The sequence below is a fragment of the Podarcis bocagei genome, assembly GCF_964188305.1.
Source record: "Podarcis bocagei genome assembly, chromosome: 16".
In the NCBI taxonomy this organism is placed as follows: Eukaryota; Metazoa; Chordata; class Lepidosauria; order Squamata; family Lacertidae; genus Podarcis; species Podarcis bocagei.
This window is the reverse complement of record NC_138142.1, coordinates 22,871,665-22,891,714: the sequence shown is the minus strand read 5'-3', so window position 1 is coordinate 22,891,714 and position 20,050 is coordinate 22,871,665. Positions and strand designations below refer to the sequence as shown.

Here is a 20,050-nt window from a genome sequence, read left to right as displayed (position 1 = left end):
TGATGACAGCATGCAAGACGTCATGCTCGTGAGGAATGGCCAACAGTAGCCTTCAGTCTCTGGAGCAGTGTCCCATTTGCGCTAATGGACCAGCCTCAGCTGCTCACCTCTTGAATGGGAATGAAACTACTCCAGCCCTGAAACCACTGTAGTTATTTTCTATCCCATTAGCTCCAACATTTCTTTTTAAAAAGGAACCAGTGAGGAATGAGGGTGAAGGTAAAAGGTTGCCATACAACTTTCTTCCATCAGGGTTTTCGAAGGACCCATTCCTCTACCAGAGACACAGGTATCCATCACAGACACAGGGGAAAACAGGTATTCAGGTACCTTGTACTTCAGAGCACCTGGTATTTATTAGACATAAATTGTCACACAAAAATATGGAAAGATTAGATAGGTAAAGGTTCTTCCCACCCCTTTAGAAACAGACACACAAACGTATTTGTGACCTCAGTCTCCCATGCATGTGGACATTTTCTTTCCCGTGCATACATATTTATTCCATTTTCATAATTAGGGTCATTTGTAATTTTTTTTTTTAAAGTACAGTTTGGAAAGGAAGAGAGGAAAAGGAATTCAAGCTTGCCAATGAAGTATCAACAAAATAAAATTTAAAAGTTTCTGACCAGCTGTGTGGCTGATTTTATTACCTGTTATGCCTTAGCAGAATACCTATTTATCAATAAATAGTACTAATAAAATAATTACATCCAAAGAACCCTGCAATTAGATTTTGTTTTACCTACACACAACTGCCCAACCTTTCTCAGCACTTTCTAAACACAGATTTTGTTTAACGTCCCATGTTAACATAAGCAGATATGTCAAAAAAAAAGAAAAAAAAGAAAAATTATACAGGAAGACAAATAGAGTGATCATTTTTTACAAATTTGGTTTTTCGGTTGTTACTAAACGCACAGAATTCCCCCCCCCCCCAATCAAACTTAGTTTCAGGTATTTTTCTGGGTGGATTCAAAATACTGGATTTCATTAAAATGGTCCTAGGGAGGGCCAACATTACTTTAGAGGGACAACTTTAAAAAAGAAGTTGTAAAAGTCATTAATGGGTTAAAAAATGGACATGCACTGAAGGAAAGAAACCAAACCGCGCACAACTGTGCATTGTGGTTTTCCTCATTGCTGACAAATTTTTGAGTGGCAATGCTTCTTTCTATTGCCCTCACTAGTTTTTACTCTCTGTTGCCCTCAATGACATTCTGAAGTGTTCAGGTCACGTGAATTTACTTATCGGTGTTCAAGAATATAAGATGTGGTATCCAGTATGACTGGATGGGATCAACCTCATTTTTGCCTAATTTAAAAAGGAGGCGAAACCAGGAAGTAGGAGAAATTATGATACTGGACAATTCAAGGGAAAGGCGGGGCAAGACCAGACATGATCTGGTCCAAGAAGTGTATGTGGCAAGATGCTGAGGGACTGTTGAAAATGTCAGGATTAAGTGAATTCTATGCACAGCAAAGGACCCAAGAAAATAATGCTGTGAAGGGTTTTGATGGCAAAAAAAAATCAACCCTTACAAATTTGATATATTCAATGCCCCCCAAATCCAAACTGCCAGATCTTTGACACCATCATTAGTACAGACTAATTTATATTGTCCCCCTGTAGTAACTGCATCCAAATCAAGCCATATTTAACCTGGAGGAACTTGCTTTGCTGATAAGGCTCCTGTCATTAAACTGCGTGTAATTGTCATTGTATTCAGAGCAAACCCATTGCAGCTAAGGGTCATAACTAACAGGTACATTAATCTCAATGAGTTTTATTTGAGTAGAATTTGGTTGGATACAACCCCATTGTTCCACCATAGACTTACATTTCAGCAGAGCTGGTGACAGAAGGACAACCTCACGTGATGTGTCATTCCAGACAGTGATTTGGTTCCATAGGAAACATCTTTTTAATGGACCTCTACATAACCACTTGCTCATGGGCATTAAGGAAATGGATAAGAAACAGGTGTCATATTTGCACAGCAGCCATGAACTTCTTATACCTCTTCCCAGAATACTTTGGGGGTTGTAGCAGAGGACCAGGATGGACAAGGAGTCAAGGACCCGCCAAGTCCCATCATCCCAAGTTGGAGTCCAAGTCCCATCATCGCTGATCACTTATCATCCTAGTTGGGGCTGATGGACTTGGACTCCAACAACATCTGGGGGGATTCCTAACCTGATTGTCATTCGAGAACATGGACCTCAGTTGTGCTAATTCCAAAAATAAAAATAGTTTGAGTTTCTTTCATGGTAAGCTGGTGCCCATAATCTAATGGAGGCTAGAGAACCTACCTGTAACTTCATCAAAACACCTAAAAATTCAATTGATGTGGTGGCCACATTTTTGTTGTTGTCCTGGGACAAAGAAGTGATGCTGACAAAAGTGCACTTGAGCTGGATTTTCTGCTCCGCAGCATCTCAGTCTCAATCTTAATTAAATGATGGGGAACGTGCCACCCTCTGGATGTTGCTGGACTGCAACTGGCAATGCTGGCTGGGCCTGGAGGGATCTGGAGTCTGACAACATCTGGAGGGCCACAGCTTGACTACTCCTGCCCTAGATAGAAGGACCTCTGTCACCAGGGATGAGCAAGCTCAAAGTGCAAAGGCAATTAGTAAATCTGCTGGGGGAGGTGGAAGATGGAGAGGTCCTTTTTTCAAGACAAGACATAGATTAGAGGCATGAGAACATCATGATTTGCTGGATGATGTGCTTGCTATGCAAAAACACAGTACCATCAATCTCTCCCAATAGTGGCAGGGTTGGGGGACGTGCGGTTGGACTCCAACTCCTATCAGCCTCAGCCACCATGATCAATGAACAGAGGTGACAGAAGCTGGAGTCTAGCAACATCTTGAGGGCCACAGGTTCCCCACCACGTGCTAGAAAATGGTGTGAGTGCTGATCTTCTTTTGAATTCTACCAAAAAGGGCAGCCAATATACTATTCTTCTCCCTCACTGCATATAAGACCCAGCAGTACTTCCCCATGTCCTGTTTTCATGCTTTCTCACCACCTCTATTCATGACTGCTAATGGTGTGATGTAGAGAAAACATTATTATGTTGAATCATGGATACGTTTTAGCAGACATTGCAGTAGAGATGGGAGAACCTCAGTTGTTGTTAGACTCCATCACCCCCAGCCATCGTGGCCAATGTTCAGGGATGATGAGAGCTGGTCCGGCAACATCTGGAGGGCAATGGCCCACCATTCTTACTTTAGCAGGAGCAGAGCACCAGATGCGTGGCTGCCATTAGCATAACTTCTAATTTGGCTTGAAGAATCTGATGAAGTAGACTGTTTAGTCCAGGGATGGGGAAATGGTGGCTTTCCAGATGTTGTCAGACTGCACCTCCCATCAGCCCCACACAGGATGGCCAATGCTCAGGGATGAGGGAACTATAGTCCAATGACATCAGGAAGGAAACAGGTTTCCTGTCTGTCTTACTGCACAAAATCTTATGCTACAACAAACCTGTTTGTGATTTAAAACAGAATATCTGTGCCATACAAAATCAACTCTCTTATAACTAGGGGTGGGTGAACCTGTCAATATTGGTTTCTCTGCATTTCTCAGTTTTCTAACTTTAAGTTCAGTTCTCCACATTTCCAGATCTGTTTAGTGTGATTTTCTAATATACACATTTTTGTATGTGATTTTGTCTAATATACTCTTCTTCTTCCTCTTTGCAAAACTGTTTTCTGTAATGCCATGCATTGTTGTGCAATGTTTTCCTTAATATGTGCATTTTTATGCACACATGACCCTACCATATGCATTTCTGTGCACATGAATTGGCTGGAGAACTGCACTGCAAAATTAGTAAACATGAAGATTTTGAAGGATGAGGGCATTTCACTTCATATGCTATTTTCAAAAGTGTGAATGGAATGGAATTTCTCCCCCATCCCTAGTTATAACAGAGGTAGACAAAGAGAAGGCAAAACCATCAAGTTGAGTGCGGATGCTCATTTGCTGTGAGCTATCTTGGTCCATTTTTAGACGGCGGCACATTACAAAATGGACCAAGCATGAAAATGGAGCGAAATCAGGCCAGAAACTTTTCAAAGTTGAAGTGCCTGTCAGAGGTAGGTACCAAAGTGTTTTACCTGTGAATTACTTCCACCCCTTTAAAAAGAAACCTTCAACCTCGAATCCCCTCCCCACCCTTTTTAAGTCTCTGTGAAAAGGGACAGGTTCTTTTCGTGAGACTCCAAGGAATATATAGATAGATGTAGATAGATAGATATATATTATCATTTATTATATAACAATGTCAATATCAACACCAAAAAAAGAAAGAGAGAAAGAGAGAGAGAGAGAGAGAGAGAGAGAGAGAGAGAGAGAGAGAGAGAGAGGAGAAAAGAAAACACGACATATTCTGATCATCTTGTATGAGCACTCTCCGCGTGTCAAGAAAGGTAGCAAAACTCCCGTGTTTCACCTGAAAACAAAACAAAACTATAATGTTGTGCAAGGGCACAAGTTGGTGTGGAAGCAATGCAAACTCAGTGTGGCTATGTCTGGGCATGGGGGGGGGCTGTATGGCGTGGGGCAGGGCGGAACAGCATGGATCAGTTTGTCATTGGTCGCAAGAAAGGAAAGCCAGGAGATACAATACCATGGTCTGCCCAGAGGATAGGACGCTGTCCATCTCTCGAGTGCTTAGATATTAACATTCAGTTAAAACGAGTCTTGAAAACAAACAAGCAAACACCACTCTTAGTTTGCAGTGAAATCTCTCCAGCAATCCTCTCCCTTGATTGCCTTGTTAGCTGTTCTCGCTCCATTCTGGCACCATGCCCACCCCATGCACGGAATGGTACTGGTGGGGGGAGAGGGTTCGGGGTACCCCATGAGAATAAAGGAACTCTGCTGGCTGTAGGCTGCTGGGAGGCGACTGTATGCTTGTCTGAGGTCCACATTGCCGGACAATTGGCTGGTGAGGGACGGAGGTCTGGTGCTGGAACATGGCATGCGTCTCCCCGATCTGTGATGAGGTATGGTTGGCGACTGTGGCAAGCCGGGGCATGAGGGGGCCAGAAGTGAAATGGGCAGAGAAGTGCTGGTAAGGCAGCCTGTCCATAGGCTGCATGGCAGTCACTGTGCAGCTGCTGTAGGACGGCACAGCAGACCACGTGTTGCAGCTGATGTCTTCTAGGCTGGGCACCGGTTCCGTAGGGGGCGCAGAGCTGGCGTACATGCAGGCTTGGCGCTGAGCAGACTCAGTCCTGTATGCACTGGTATTGAGTCCCTGCTGCTGGGAGTAGGTGGAGCGATAGAAAGGGTCTTCTTCTGGAGGAGACGTCTCCATGTAGGGCTTTTTGTAAGGATGTTCTGTGGTAGAACATTCTTCATCTGATGAAGAGACACACAAAAAAATACACAATGAATGAGGAACACGGTGAGACATCTATGATGTCCTGCTGGATCAGACCAAAGGCCCATATCAGGAACTGAATCTATGCTGGATCCTTATCTCTTCCCCACCCCGACCAACGTTCAAAAATAACCAGGCACCAGGTGCATTTTGCACCTGGCTTTCGGCCACTTGCAACCAAGTGAAGATACCTGGGCATCAGGTATCTCAACCATCTGAAGGCGCATGCCTGGGCATCATTGGATCTGGGCTATTTTCACACGCTAATACCCCACCCTGTAGAATTCCATCAGTTCTATTTTTTCTGCACAATTGAAATGAATTTCTGGAAGCAAAACGCTTTTTCTGTGGAGCCTGAGCAGAAGCAGTCACCATTTAGAAAAAGAGGTCGGAATAGGCTAATAAGTATGTGGACTGTCCCTGGGTCAAGTGACTTTTCTTCTTTAAGTTCTGAAAATTCTTAACCTAGCTCAAGGTTGTCATCTGAACTAGCCAGATGTTTAAATGAGAATCAAACACAATCAGTCCATCCTTTGGAAAATAAGGCTTCAGAGCTGTTTTGACCCCAAAATGGCAACTAGATATTCCGTTTGGGCGACTGTAACCTTGATTTTAGGAGCCATTTGGTCCTGTATACCTGAAGGAGCGTCTCCACCCATGTCGTTCAGCCTGGACACTGAGATCCAGCGCCAAGGGCCTTCTGGCGGTTCCCTCATTGCAAGAAGTGAGGTTACAGGGAACCTGACAGAGGGCTTTCTCGGTAGTGGCGCCCACCCTGTGGAACACCCTCCCATCAGATTTCAAGGAAATAAACAACTATTTGACTTTTAGAAGACATCTGAAGTTTTAAATATTTAATTCTGTATTTTTTAAACACTCGATTGGGAACCGCCCAGAGTGGCTGGGGAAACTCAGCCAGATGGGCGGGGTATAAATAATAAATTTATTATTATTATTATTATTATTATTATTATTATTATTATTGAGTTTCTAACACTGCCCCCAACATACACACAGTCACCTGATCTCACAATGACAAGTGCAGAAATCCCTGCAGTTATACTCAAGTCCTGCTTCTGGACTTTCCATTTTGGTGTCTGGTTAGCCAATCTAAGAGCATGATGTTGGGCTTTGTGGTCCTTTACCCTAATCCAGCAGCCAAGCTCTTCTTACATTCAGTGATGGGGAATTGAGGATGATCAAGGAATTCTTTAAGTCCCTATTTTGTAGGGAGTGAAGCCAGAGCTGCACCTTCTGGTGGGGTGGGGAAGATGGCTGCCCACATGGGGGGCACACATGGAAACTGCTCATGAAGGAGAAACAACCAGCACCACACAGGATTGAAATCCTTCTGCTTACCAGCTGGGAATCACAAAGGAGAAGAGCACTGCTGTTGTGCTCAGATTCTCCTTTCTGCCTACCCGTCGGGAGGTCTGCTTGCCCACTCTGAGAACAGCATGCTGGGCTATATGGGACCCCTTTGGCCTGATCCTGCAAAACGCCTCTTAGATGCAGAAGATGTGAGCTGAGCAGAAATGTAAATGCTCCGCAGGAATAGCAACATATTGTCTGACGCACGGTATGTGTGTGAGAGAGTGTACGATCCAGTTTTTTAATGCCCTCCATTAAATTGCACCCCTGCTGAGACCTCGACGCAAAATAAGTGTCTGACTGCTGGAAGGGGCAGTGGAAACAACAGCAGCAAGATTAGAGAGAGGAGCGTATCTCCTTTCACCCAGCTCTTTGGATGGAAGTCAGGCAGGCTCCCGCATCGGAGACGCCCCAGTCTAGCTTGCGGTCTATAATGGTGATGATAATAGATGCTGTCATAATACACAAATAACAACACAGTATAGGGCAGGCATTGTCTGCAGAGCAAAAGGGAAGCCTGTGAAGGAACTGTGTGCATGTGGGAGGGGATGCACATTGGGAACTGTGCAGAACAGACAAAGGAGAAGAAGGAACTGGAGGAGGAGGATGGATTTCTCTTTTGGTGGGCAAGAGGATAAAGCTGTAGCTCAGCAGCAGAGAATCTGCTTTGCACGCGGAAGGTCCCCAGCACCTGCAGGTTCAAGCCTGAAGAGCTGCTGCCAGTCAGTGCAGATAATACTGAGCTCAATGGACCGAAGGGTTTAACTCAGTATAAGGCAGCATCCCATGTTAATATATAACATAAGCCTCTTGGAACAGGCCAATGGCACATCTGTTCCAGCATCCTGTCCTCAACAGTGACCAACCAGATACCTCAATGGGAAGCCTGCAAGCTGGATCTGAGTACAAGAGCCCTCTCCCCTCCTGTTGTTACCAGCAACTGGTATCCAGAAACAGGACTGCGTCAGAGAGTGACGTCAGAGCACAGCTATTATGGCTAGTTGCTCTCAAAAGCCATCCACTATGGTGGCTATCAGGGATGCGGGTGGCACTGTGGGTTAAACCACAGAGCCTAGGACTTGCCGATCAGAAGGTCAGTGGTTCGAATCCCCACGACGGGGTGAGCTCCCATTGCTCAGTCCCAGCTCCTGCCAACCAAGCAGTTTGAAAGCACGTCAAAGTGCAAGTAGATAAATAGGTACCACTCCGGCGGGAAGGTAAATGGAGTTTCCATGCGCTGCTCTGGTTTGCCAGAAGCGATTTAGTCATGCTGGCCACATGACCCGGAAGCTGTTTGCCGGCTCCCTCGGCCAATAAAGCGAGATGAGCACCACAACCCCAGAGTCGGCCACGACTGGACCTAATGGTTAGGGGTCCCTTTACCTTTATGGTGGCTATCACTGCTTCCTTTGGCAGTGAGTTCCATAGTTTAACTCTTCACTGCATGGAAACCATGTTACGGTCACAAGACGGCGCTAACTGGATCCATGTTGAATTGGGGCTACCTTGCTGCAGATTATTTTTTTTTTCTGGATACTGGCTACAGTGGTACCTCGGGTTACAGATGCTTCAGGTTACAGACTCTACTAACCCAGAAATAGTACCTCGGGTTATGAATTTTGCTTCAGGATGAGAACAGAAATTGTGCGGTGGTGGCATGGCGGCAGCGGGAGGGCCATTAGCTAAAGTGATACCTCAGGTTAAGAATAGTTTCAGGTTAAGAATGGACCTCCAGAACGAATTAAGTTCTTAACCCGAGGTACCACTGTACATACATCCCTGTGTGAACATATATGATCATAGCTGATCCCTCTCATTACAGTGGTACCTTGGTTTACAACCATAATCCGTTCCAGTTGTAAACCAAAACAGGTTGTAACCCAAGGCATGCTTTCGCCAATGGAGCCTCCCCCCCCCCAATTGGTTGTAATAAAAAAAATGGGTTGTGATCCCCAAAAAAGGGACACACACTTCCAGGTTTGACGTGGTTGTAATCCAAAACGGTTGTAATCCAAAGCAGTTCCAAACCAAGGTACCACTGTATATATTGGGTTACATAAGCTTCAGGTTACATACACTTCAGGTTACACACTCCACTAAGCCAGAAATAGTGCTTCAGGTTAAGAACTTTGCTTCAGGGTAAGAACAGAAATCGGGCTCTGGCGGCGCAGCGGCAGCAGGAGGCCCCCATTAGCTAAAGTGGTGCTTCAGGTTAAGAACAGTTTCAGGTTAAGAACGGACCTCTGGAACAAATTACGTACTTAACCCGAGGTACCACTGTACTGCTTTCTTTGACTTATAGCACGCCTTTCCCAATGTGGCTACCTGAGATCCTTTAACTTTAAAAAAAGGAACTGAGCCTCCAGACCTTGCTATGCAAAGGCACAAGCCCTTTTTACATAGGGATGGTTATGATATGCTGCAGTGTTGTTCAGTGGTTAGGGCAACTGCTCTGTACACATAAGGTCTTCCAGATTCAATCTCCAGGTAGGGATGGGAGAGACCCCCTGCTTAAAATCCTGGAGGGCTGCTGCTAGTCTGTGTAGAACCTCAGTGGCAGTGCAAGCTGATCAGGCGCCTGGGGCAGCATGCGTGCCCTGCGCCCGGGGGCGGGGCCAGCCACCCAAGGGGTCACTGAGGGGCCTCTGAGAAGTCTGCCTGCTTCCTCTCACTCAGCCGCCCTACAGCTGAGGGGGAGGCAACAGGCGGACTGTTTGGGGCAGCACGGAGCCTGTGGGTGCTCAAGCCACTGCGTCACTCCTAGGAGAGACGCGTGGCTTGGGCGTGCTGCAGACCCTGCGGTGAGTGCAGCCCACCATTTTGTCACCCACCTCAGTGGGGACACCTGGGTCAGGCCGCACCTATTGCACCTCTCTTGCTACGCCCCTGAATGTAGCCCCTCCAGGTCTTTGCCTGGCCCTTGGGGGGTCTCCACAGGCCACACACCCCTCACCACCTTTCCTTCATACATTCCCTGAGCGCTTTCCCCCTGGCTGGAATACATCCTTGAACTCTGATAATGCACCTTCCTTCCCTAGATAGGGTGTTTATCCCAGACTGGCCAAAGGTAAATTTGGCCTGCATTGCTCCACTTACTTTTGCCTCTGGCCCCACCCACCCTGCACATGTGGCCCCCAGAAGTTTGCCCAGAAGGGGATGCAGCCCTTGGGCCAAAAAGGTTCCCTGCCCTTCGTACAGACAATACTGAGCTGCACAGACCAGTGGCCTGATTCGGTAAAATTTCCTTGGTGTGGGTATGAAAGAACATGTTCTGTTTCAAGCAATGTATTTTGCACCCTGTATTTAATTTTTGTGATTGTAAGTTTAAATTGTTTTCAGCACTGGGTTTTAAATGTGGCAACTCATCCTGGGGCTTTACAGTGGAGGGCAGGTAGTAAACAACAGCAACAACAACAACATAAGAATAATAAATAAATATAAATATCATCATCAGCTTCCTATGTGCCTATGTACTTTTTGCTAGTTCCATAAATCCTGCCTTTTCCTCCCACTGCCACCCGCTTGCCAATGTAGTGGATTGCTTTTGATCTAGCAAAGTCAAAAATTTCAGCCAGGAGAAGCCAGCTCACGCCCTGGAGATGCGCCATCCCGATTTACAGACTGTGCTGGAAGGTCTCTTGTCAGCGATCAAAGCATGTGGCAGCTTTGATAAATGAGCCCTCCTCTGCCCATCAAGCTTGAGCTATTGGGGAGATAGGAAGGAGACAAGGCTCTCCCCTGCACACACACACCCCTCCCTCGGTCATCTCACTGAGCTGGGCATGCTGCAAGAGGCTTGGGGGGGCAGGGAGAGAGAACACCATGGGAGAGATAGTCCTTCTGCCTGTGACAATATGAGGAAATTAGATAAAGCGGGAGAGGGGAGAGGAAGGGAGCCACCAAGAGCCACCCACTCAGTGGGAATCCCAACCCTGGAAGGAAAACTTTGTTGATTCTTTATCACGCTGCCATGTTGGGAGACAGATGATGGATTGCCTCCCTGTGACCAGGGCCGTAATCAGAGTTTGGGCCATCCTCTTTGCTGTTACGGCTCGGTTTGGGATGCTTTTTTGGGGGAAGGGCAGCAGACAGTGGATAAGGCAGGGTTGCGTTGCATATCTATATGGAGACCGTCAAGTGGGACCGTTTCAGTGGAATAGGTTTGCCACAGCATGATATTCTGTAGACGATGGCTGGGTTGGTTGCACACACCACACAGTTAAAGCACATGGCTTCTCCCCAGGAAACCCGGGACTGTAGTTTGTTGAGGGAGCACAATTCAAAGTCCTAAACGGCCTCGGCCCTGTATAGTTGAAGGAGTGTTTCCACCCCATCATTCAGTCCAGACACCGAGATTCAGCTCAGAGGGATTTCTGGCATGGGAAGTGAAGTGACAGGGAACCAGGCAGAGGGCCTTCTTGGTAGTGACACCCGCCCTGTGGAACGCCCTCCCGTCAGATGTCAAGGAGATGAGTAACTATATAACCTTTAGACGACATCTGAAGGCAGCCCTGTATAGGGAAGTTTTTTAATGTGTAATGTTGAATGTTTTTATATATGTTGGAAGCTGCCCAGAGTGGCTGGGGCAACACAGTCACATGGGCGGGGTAATAATAATAATAATAATAATAATAATAATAATAATAATAATAATAATGTAGTTCAGGAAAGAGCCAGCTACAGTTCTTTGAGGGAAGTCACAACCATTACAGAGATAGTGTGTATGCAGGCCCATGCTTCTTGGGTGTAGAGCACTCAATGAAAGGGCAGGCCTCAACTGCCCCAAACTGTCCTTTGCCAACCTGCCACCCTCCATTTGTTTCTGACTCCAATGTCCATCCGTCCCAGCACCCCATTCATACTCATAAGAACATGAGAAGAGCCTCCTGGATCAGCCCAATGGGCCATCTCACCCAGCATTCAGTTCTCACAGTGGACAACCAGATGTCTGTGGGATGCCTGCAAGCAGAATCTGAATTCACCCCCCTCCCTGCATGGTTTCCAGAAACTGGTATTCAGAAGCATCCTGTGGAAGCAAAGCAGAGTCATCATGCCTTGGAGCCATGGATAGCCTTCTCATGGAACTGCCTTCCCCAGGAGGCAGCAATGGCCGCCAACTTGGATGCCTTGAAAAGAGGATTGAACAAATTCATGGAAGATATAAATTGCTGGTAGCCGTGCTGGCTCTGCTCTGCCTTCACAGTTGGAGGCAGCAATGTTTCTGAATGCCCGTTGCTGGAAACCACAGGGGGAATGCTCTTGTGCTTGGGTCCTGCTTGTAGGTCTCCTATAGTCATCTGGTTGTCTATAGGAAGCTGGACTGGATGGGCCATTGGCAGTGGCGTAGCGTGGGTTGTCAGCACCCGGGGCAAGGCAAGTAATTTGCGCCCCCTAACCCGTGGATTTGCGCCCTCTAACCCTAACCCCCAGATGTTGCGCCCGGTGCGGCCGGCCCCCCCTGCACCCCCCACGCTACGCCACTGGCCATTGGCCTGATCCAGCAGGGTCTTCTTCTGTTCTTATGCTGTTGCTGCAAAATTTGTGGGTTTTCGAAAACAGCAATCGACATTAGGCAGGTGCCCTCACTGTTTCAGATGCCTGCTGAAACCCGTTTTTTATTTCAGCAAGCCTACCCAGACTTGCCATCAATATTGTCATTTTAAAAGGTTCACTGATTTAAATCCTGTTTTTTTCATGATAATTATTTTATGCCAATTTTCTTTTGAATAGCGATGTGGATTTTAGCTGTGTTTAATTACTGTGTACAATGCTTAGAAAGTTATTTGGTCAACTAACGTATAAATCTATTTTAAAATACAAATGTATAAAAAGAAACAGTTAAATTGAATATATGCTTATGTTGTAATTGTACCTATATTATCTGCTCAGAAGGAGGTCTAGATCTATTCCTAGCTTATTAAGGGTGTATGGGATTGCTGGAGCTTTGTTTCTTTGAACTGATTGTCTGTAACACTGGATATTAATGTTTTTATTATTTTAATAATAATAAATCTACTTCATTAAAAAAAAGAATACTGGGAACTTTCAAGTTGTTAAAGAAAATAAATGAATGGCCCAATGTCAAAACATTGCTCTCGAATCCCATGTGAGCTAGTGGTCAAAAGAGCCTGTGTAGTCTCTTGAAATAGCAGTAAATTTCACCCCTCGGAATAACCTTGCATCAGCTATTTAAGCGTTTGTATTAATCCCGAATCCTTTTCAGAGGCCTCCTGGCCTGATAAGCTATCTTTATCCCAGGCACCAGCTATCTCCCTGGATGTGGATTCAGCTTCTATAGAACTATGCGGCCATCTCTCTGGGTTTCATCTATGCTGCTCTTCAATAATGCAGACTGAAATTGCCGGAATAGCGGCCAATGGGAAAAGCAGCCCAAGAAATGGAAAGAGTGGGGGAGAAGGGGAAAGTGGAGGCCAGTAGCTCCACGGTTAAGCGTCTGCTTGCAGGCAGAAGGTCCTGGGTCCAGTCTCCGACATCGCCAGATAGGGTGGGGAGAGGCTCCCTTGCCTGAAACTCTGCAGAGCCGCTGCCAGTCAGTGTCAACCGCACTGAGCTAGATGGACCAGTGGTCTGACTCAGGCAGCTTCCTATGCTTCTCTGGTTGGATGAATTACTGGCGTTCTGCATTTCCCCACAACTGGGTCATGGCTGTTGCTTCTTGGTAGACCATGCTAAATGGACTCAGTAATAAGGCAGCTTCCTATAGAGATGGACTAAAGTTCAAATTGGAGAAATGAAGCACTGGTTGGCGGGAGGATGAGGGAGTCGGAATGATGTCTTGTTTCTGTTGCAAATACATGTATACTAGTGCATGCTACAGAGGGTGGGGGGTACGGGAGGCAGTCATCACTGTGAATGGACAAGCCTGTCCATTCTGATTTCTTTCCATTTCTCTTTTTCCCCAGTCTGAAATTATGTTTACCACATTTCTGCACCTGTGTTTTTTTAAGGTCTCACAATAATCCACCAGCATTTCAGAGTGCATCTCCTAATACACCTTTTTGTACACAATTTGCCTACCCATCGGAAGGGTAGGTTTTTGTATGCAAAGGAACTTCCAAAGAACTGTATGCAACTGTGTGGGATTTTAGAATGACATGCAATGGGAAATTCTGGGATGGGTCGGAATTGTATGGAGTTTGGGAATTGTATGGAATTTTGTATGCAATTATTGTTTTGCTATGCAATCGGCCTGCAATTTTCCCTAACGAAAACATTTTGACAAGCGAGACAGCCTCTAACAAAATGCATTTTTGTACATTATCTTCCCTGATACGTGTGCACTTGTACGCACACTTTTCCCTAAAACACACATTTTTTGCACACAATACAGTGGTACCTCGGTTTACGAACTTAACCTGTTGTGGAAGTCCATTCTTAAACCAAAACTGTTCTTAAACCGAGGAGCACTTTCCCTAATGAGGCCTCCTGCCGCCGGTGCCCTTCCACCGTTCGGCTTCCGTTCTTAGACCAAGGTAAAGTTCACAAACCCGGGACACTACTTCCAGTTTTGCAGAGTTCGTAAACCAAATCGTTCTTAAAGAGGACTGTTCTTAAACTGAGGTACCACTGCTTGGGAAATGGCACTGCAAAATTCAGAGAAGTGTGAATTTTCAGTTTGCATACTGTTCCAAGAAGCACAAATTAGATAGGTTCACTTCAAAGGACAAAACAAACCAAATTTCTCCTCCTGTTTTTAGCCATCATGAGCCATCCCTGTAGTCATTAAACAGGGAGAAGAGATCCGTAACATGGACTCAAGAAATAAATAAATGCCAAGGACTCTCTGCCATCCAAAGAAGGAGGGATCTAGCCATTTCAGTCTTTATTGGTTTCTCATTTTTTCCCTAATATTGGGTTTTCTCTACATTCCTGCATTAATTTGCAACTTGTTTACTATATTTAAGAAATCCTCATGGAAATTTGCCCTTTTAGTGAGAAGTTCTCCTAATAAACACGTTTTTGTGTTTTTCTCTGTTTTTCTTCATGCTGGTTTTGATGTCGGTATGTTGCATATTTCTTGTTGTGAGTCACTCTGAATTACTTTTGTAAAAAAAAAAGAGCTACTAATAAGATTAACAAATAATAAAATAATACAGTAGATAATTTAATTTTGGCATGCATCTTTGAGTAACGTACACGTTTTCGCAAGCAGTTTCCCCTAATGTAATGCCTTTTTGTATGTTATTTTCCATAAAATATTCCTTGTTTTGAGTACTAACCCAGGCATCTTTGTGAACACTGTTTGCTTGGGTAATCTGTGTTGCGAAATTCAGAGAAGTACGGCTCTGAAAGGGCAACTGCAATTTGATTCCTGTATTGTTTGGGGGAGTGCCAATTGGATAGATTTGCCTCTAAAGGGAAAGCGAACCTAATTTCTCTTGCTCAAAGGGCCTGACCTTTTCTCTTGGTGCAGTGGTAAATCTGGCTGTGGTCCTGCGACACGGGGTACGAGTTGGCAGCTGGTAGCAGGTCCTGCGAAGTGCTGGAAACGCCGTTCTCACACTGGAATTGAGACCCGAGGTTGGAAGAGGCAGGCAGCGCCCGGTTCTCACCGCTGAAAGGGCTGTGGTTGGAAGCCACTTTCTGCCGGACGGTGCTTCTGGGAACCACTGGGTACTCCTTGCTGAAAACACAGGCAATGTTTTCATCAGTTACTTATGCTCTATCTGCACTCAGTATACCCTGCTCCTTCTGGATTGGCTTATAGTAAGCTTACAGTGCCGGATTTACGTAGAAGCTAAACAAGCTATAGCTTGGGGCCCCACTCTCTTGGGAACCCCCCAAAAAATTAAAGGGAAAACAACTGGATGTACATTTCCAAAATATAAGATAAAAAACAAATGAAATAAAACCTACACACAGCAACAGTGTTTTGTGTTGTGTAGGCTCCTATGATGTAAGTAATGGGCCCCACCTGCTAGCCTGCTCCCTAAAATATCACTGGTTTGCTCATTTCTATATAAAGTGGTACCTTGGTTCTCAAACTTAATCCATTCCGGAAATCTGTTCCAAAACCAAAGCCTTCCAAAACCAAGGCGTGCTTTTCCAAAGAAAGCAATACAAAATGGATTCCATAGAAAGTAATGCAAAAAGTAATGCAAAATCCGTTCCAGACTTTTAAAAACAACCCCTAAAACAGCATTAGGTCCGTAAATTACCATATAGCATATATTCAACACAAAAAAGCAGCGATAATTTGTTGTTGACAAAGGACAGCTGGACATATAAAGGGCCCCATTACCTTCAGTGGCTTAGGGCCTCATCAAACCTAAATCCAGCCCTGTCTGCACTATACCTTTAAAGCACTATGATTCCACTTTAAATGGTCATGGCTTCCTTCAAAGGATCCTGGGAACGATATAGCTTGTTAAGGGTGCTGAGAGTTATCATTTTAATTCATTTATAGATGGCATTTAACTCCAAGTAGATTTGCTAAAATGTATAAGTCCGAATCAGGTAAGTGCTGGAGATGTAATGAGGTTGAGGGTACGTTTTACCATATGTGGTGGACTTGTAAAAGGGTAAAAGAGTATTGGGAAATGATATATAATGAATTGGGGGGGGGAGAGAATGTTTAAAAGTACCTTTCCCAAAAAAAACAACAACCAGAGTCTTTTTTGTTGGGGATAATTCAGAGCGAAATTCCCAGGTATCAAAAAAGATTATTTATGTATGCTACTGCTAGCCAAAAAATGGAAAATGAGTGAGGTTTCAACCAAAGAAGAATGGCAACATAAATGGATGGAATATACACAGCCTGCAGATTTAACATATAGAATAAGAGAACAAGAAGAACATACGTTTAAAGAAGACTGGAAAATGTTTTACTGAATATATGGGTGAAAATTGTGTTTATTTAAAAACGCTGGTAGCATTAAGATAAACTCAACAGTGTAAATAAGTTTTGAAGGATGTAGCAATGGATTACTGAATGGTATAGTTCATTTAAAATATGCAGGGGTGTATGGTATGCAAAATGAACCACCAGAAGAGAAGAAGGGAAGAAGGGAAGTCATTGATTTAAGGTTGTCTAAAGGAATATTTTGAAATGTAAATTAGAAAAAATTAATTAAAATTATATATTTTAAAAAGGGTGCTGAGAGTTATTTGGGGGATGCCTGTTCCCCTCCCAGAGCTATAATTCCCAGAGCTCCCTGGGAAAAGGGATTGAATATTAAACCACTGTGAACATAATTCAGGAAAAGCCAGGGTTGTTTAGAGTGGCTTGATACACATTGTGTAAAAGATTCCTTCTAGTCCCTTCCAACTCAATGTTTCTATGATATAGTAGTAGTAGTAGCAGCAGCAGCAGCAGCAGTAGTAGTAGTAGTAGTAGTAGTAGTAGTAGTAATACAGTGTTTCAATCAGTAGCAGGCAGCTGCAGCTGGAAGCCACCACAGAAATGTCCCATAAACAGCCAGCTCTACCATTAGGTAGTGTGAGGCAACTGCTTCAGGTGGCAGGGGCGGTAGGCGGTGGCCTCTTGGCTGTATCATTCCCTATGAGGTCAGAGCTATGTGTGCCTGTCCTACAATGCCATCTTCAGATGAGGTGGGGGACACAACCCCATTGTGCATATAGCAACAAGATTCATCTGCCAGTCTGCTCAGGTTCTGTACATGGGATGGTCATGGTGCCATCTTGTCCTTCGCCTCAGGAAGATAAATGGCTTGAGGGGATTGTGGGAAATTGAAATGGTGGTTCCCAACCACTCAATAGTGCTACTACCCCCAGGCCCACTGCTTACCCTCAGGAAAGCCTGCTAGGGCTCCCCCACATTGGACGGGGGTGCTATATTTGAGTAAGCAGTCCCATATGGACAGTGGGCCTGCCCGCCTGCCAATGCTAGGTTCCATCTGAGATCCACGTGGCTCAGTGCATAGTGGCAGGTCTCTTGCCAAGAAGCAGGGAAGGGCTGTGGCTCAGTGGCAGGGCACCTGCTTTGCATGCAGGAGGTCCCAGGTTCAATCCCCAGCATCTCCAGGTACGGTGGGGGAAAATTCCTCACCTGAAACACTGCGTGTCCACTGCCAATCAGTGTTGGAAGTACTGAACTAAATGGGCTTGAATCTGTGTGAGTTAGCTTCCTAAGTTCCTTTTTCCAATTTTACTTTGGTTTTTATTTTGGGAATAGCTCCAGCTCAGTGACAGAATATCCACTTTGCATGCAGAAGGTTGAAGCTTCAATCTCCATCAGCTGAAGGCAGGGCTGGGAATGAAACCCTGCCTGAAATCCCAGATAGCTGCTGCCAGTCAGTGTCAAGAATACTGAGCTAAACGTACTAATGGGACTGAGTCAGTAATATGCAAGGGTACCATCTAGGGTGGGACCAAGGACCCCCAATTTTTTTCCAGGAGGGGGCAGGGCCCTCAATAATCTGCAGTGATATGTGCACATGTCACTTGTGCAAGCAGCACGACATGTGTGTGACCCGTTGTACATCGTGTGGTGCCAGCCCCCTCAACTGCTGGGGCAAGAGGGCATGCCTGGTAATACGGCAGCTTTCTGGAAGCAAAGGCCATGCCCCAGCTGTGGGAGAAGCTGCCAGAGTCAGGCCTTCCAGCTCAGGACTGTCGACACTGAATGGCAGCAGCTCTCCAGAGAACACACATGGTCGTGCCTGGAGATGCTGTGGCATGAACTGGGGACCTGCTGAATGCAAAGTGGGTGTTCTACTCATTACAGTGGTACCTCGGGTTACAGACGCTTCAGGTTACAGACGCTTCAGGTTACAGACTCTGCTGACCCAGAAATAGTACCTCGGGTTAAGAACTTTGCTTCAGGATGAGAACAGAAATTGTGTGGCAGCAGCGCAGCGGCAGCGGGAGGCCCCCATTAGCTAAACTGGTACCTCAGGTTAAGAACAGTTTCAGGTTAAGAATGGACCTCCGGAACGAATTAAGTTCTTAACCCAAGGTACCACTGTACACTATCGCCTCCTTCCCCAAAAATGAATGTCAGATTCTAGTACACATTGTTTTGAGTAAAGGACTGAAATAAATAGGCAGCTGCCCTGTGCTAAGTCAGACTATTGGCCTATCTAGCTGCGTACTGTCCACACCAGGGTTTCCCAAACATGGGTCTCCAGCTGTTTTTGGACTGCTGCCCCCATCATCCCTGACCACTGGTCCTGCTAGCTAGGGATGCTGAGAGTTGTAGGAAACCCTGGTCTACAATGACAGACCGAGGCTTCCCAGAATTTCAGACAGGAAGACTTTCCAAGCCCTACCCGGAAATGCCAAGGATTGAACCTGCAACCTTCTGCATGCAAGGCAGATTCTCTACTGCTGAGCTATGGCCCTTCCCCATGACTGCGCTCAAGGCATATTTAGCAGAATTAGTCGGTGAGGGGAAAGGAGGTTCTCCTCATACGTTTCCCAGCTGTGCTGACAAAGTCCTGAGCATGGCTATCATCTCACAAAAACATCCCTCTCAGAAAAGGGAAATGATCAGGACCTATAAATATATATACAAGGGAAGACAGAGCATTTACGCCGATTAGAAACATGTGCTCTTCTCTGTCTGAGAAAAAGAGGCACAGTCTGAGAGCCAAGACTCCTGGCTGCCTTTGCATGTCGCATCCAGAATCTCATTGTTACATTTATGTCGGCAGCAAGTTGAAGTTGGAGATGACCACCTGTTCATAATTTTTAAAAAAAACTGTTCATATTTTAGGAGCCTTATCCATTACATACATACACACACACACACACACACACAGAGAGAGAGAGAGAGAGAGAGAGAGAGAGAGAGAGAGAGAGAGAGAGAGAGATATTTGTAAAGGCAGAATTGTGTGTCCAATTAAGTCACAATGAATTCTGTCTCCAATTTATGAAGAAAATGAAACTCAGTTGACTATCGAAGGGATATTCTTCCAAATGATCAAGGGGATCTAGTGGCACCCTTTGAAGAAAGGCCACAGCATTGGGGACTTTTCAGTTTAGAGAGAAGGCAAGAAAGAGGGCGACATGATAGAATTGTGCGTGGCATGGAGAAAGCAGATAGAGGAAAGTTTTTTTCTCCCTCTCTCATACCATGAGAACACAGACATTCAAATGAAGCTGCATGTTGAAAGAATCAGGACAGATACAGTGGTACCTCGGGTTACAGACGCTTCAGGTTACAGACTCCGCTAACCCAGAAATAGTACCTCGGGTTAAGAACTTTGCTTCAGGATGAGAACAGAAATTGTGCTCTGGCGGCACGGCGGCAGCGGGAGGCCCCATTAGCTAAAGTGGTGCTTCAGGTTAAG

The 20,050-nt window shown here is 45.4% G+C and overlaps 1 protein-coding gene across 3 annotated transcripts in view; it reads right to left on the bottom strand.

Moving 5' to 3' along the window:
- Nucleotides 1–337: 337 nt before the first annotated feature.
- Nucleotides 338–20,050, bottom strand: part of TBX5 (T-box transcription factor 5) — a 99,097-nt gene continuing 79,384 nt past the window's right edge. For all 3 annotated transcript variants that reach the window (XM_081175290.1, XM_081175289.1, XM_081175288.1), the window contains exons 8-9: nt 15,194–15,420; nt 338–5,383 (exon numbers count right to left, since the gene is read on the bottom strand). In XM_081175290.1, coding sequence (XP_081031416.1) covers nt 4,797–5,383; nt 15,194–15,420 — 814 coding nt within the window. In that variant the 3' untranslated portion in view covers nt 338–4,796. The remainder of the gene's footprint in view (nt 5,384–15,193; nt 15,421–20,050) is intronic.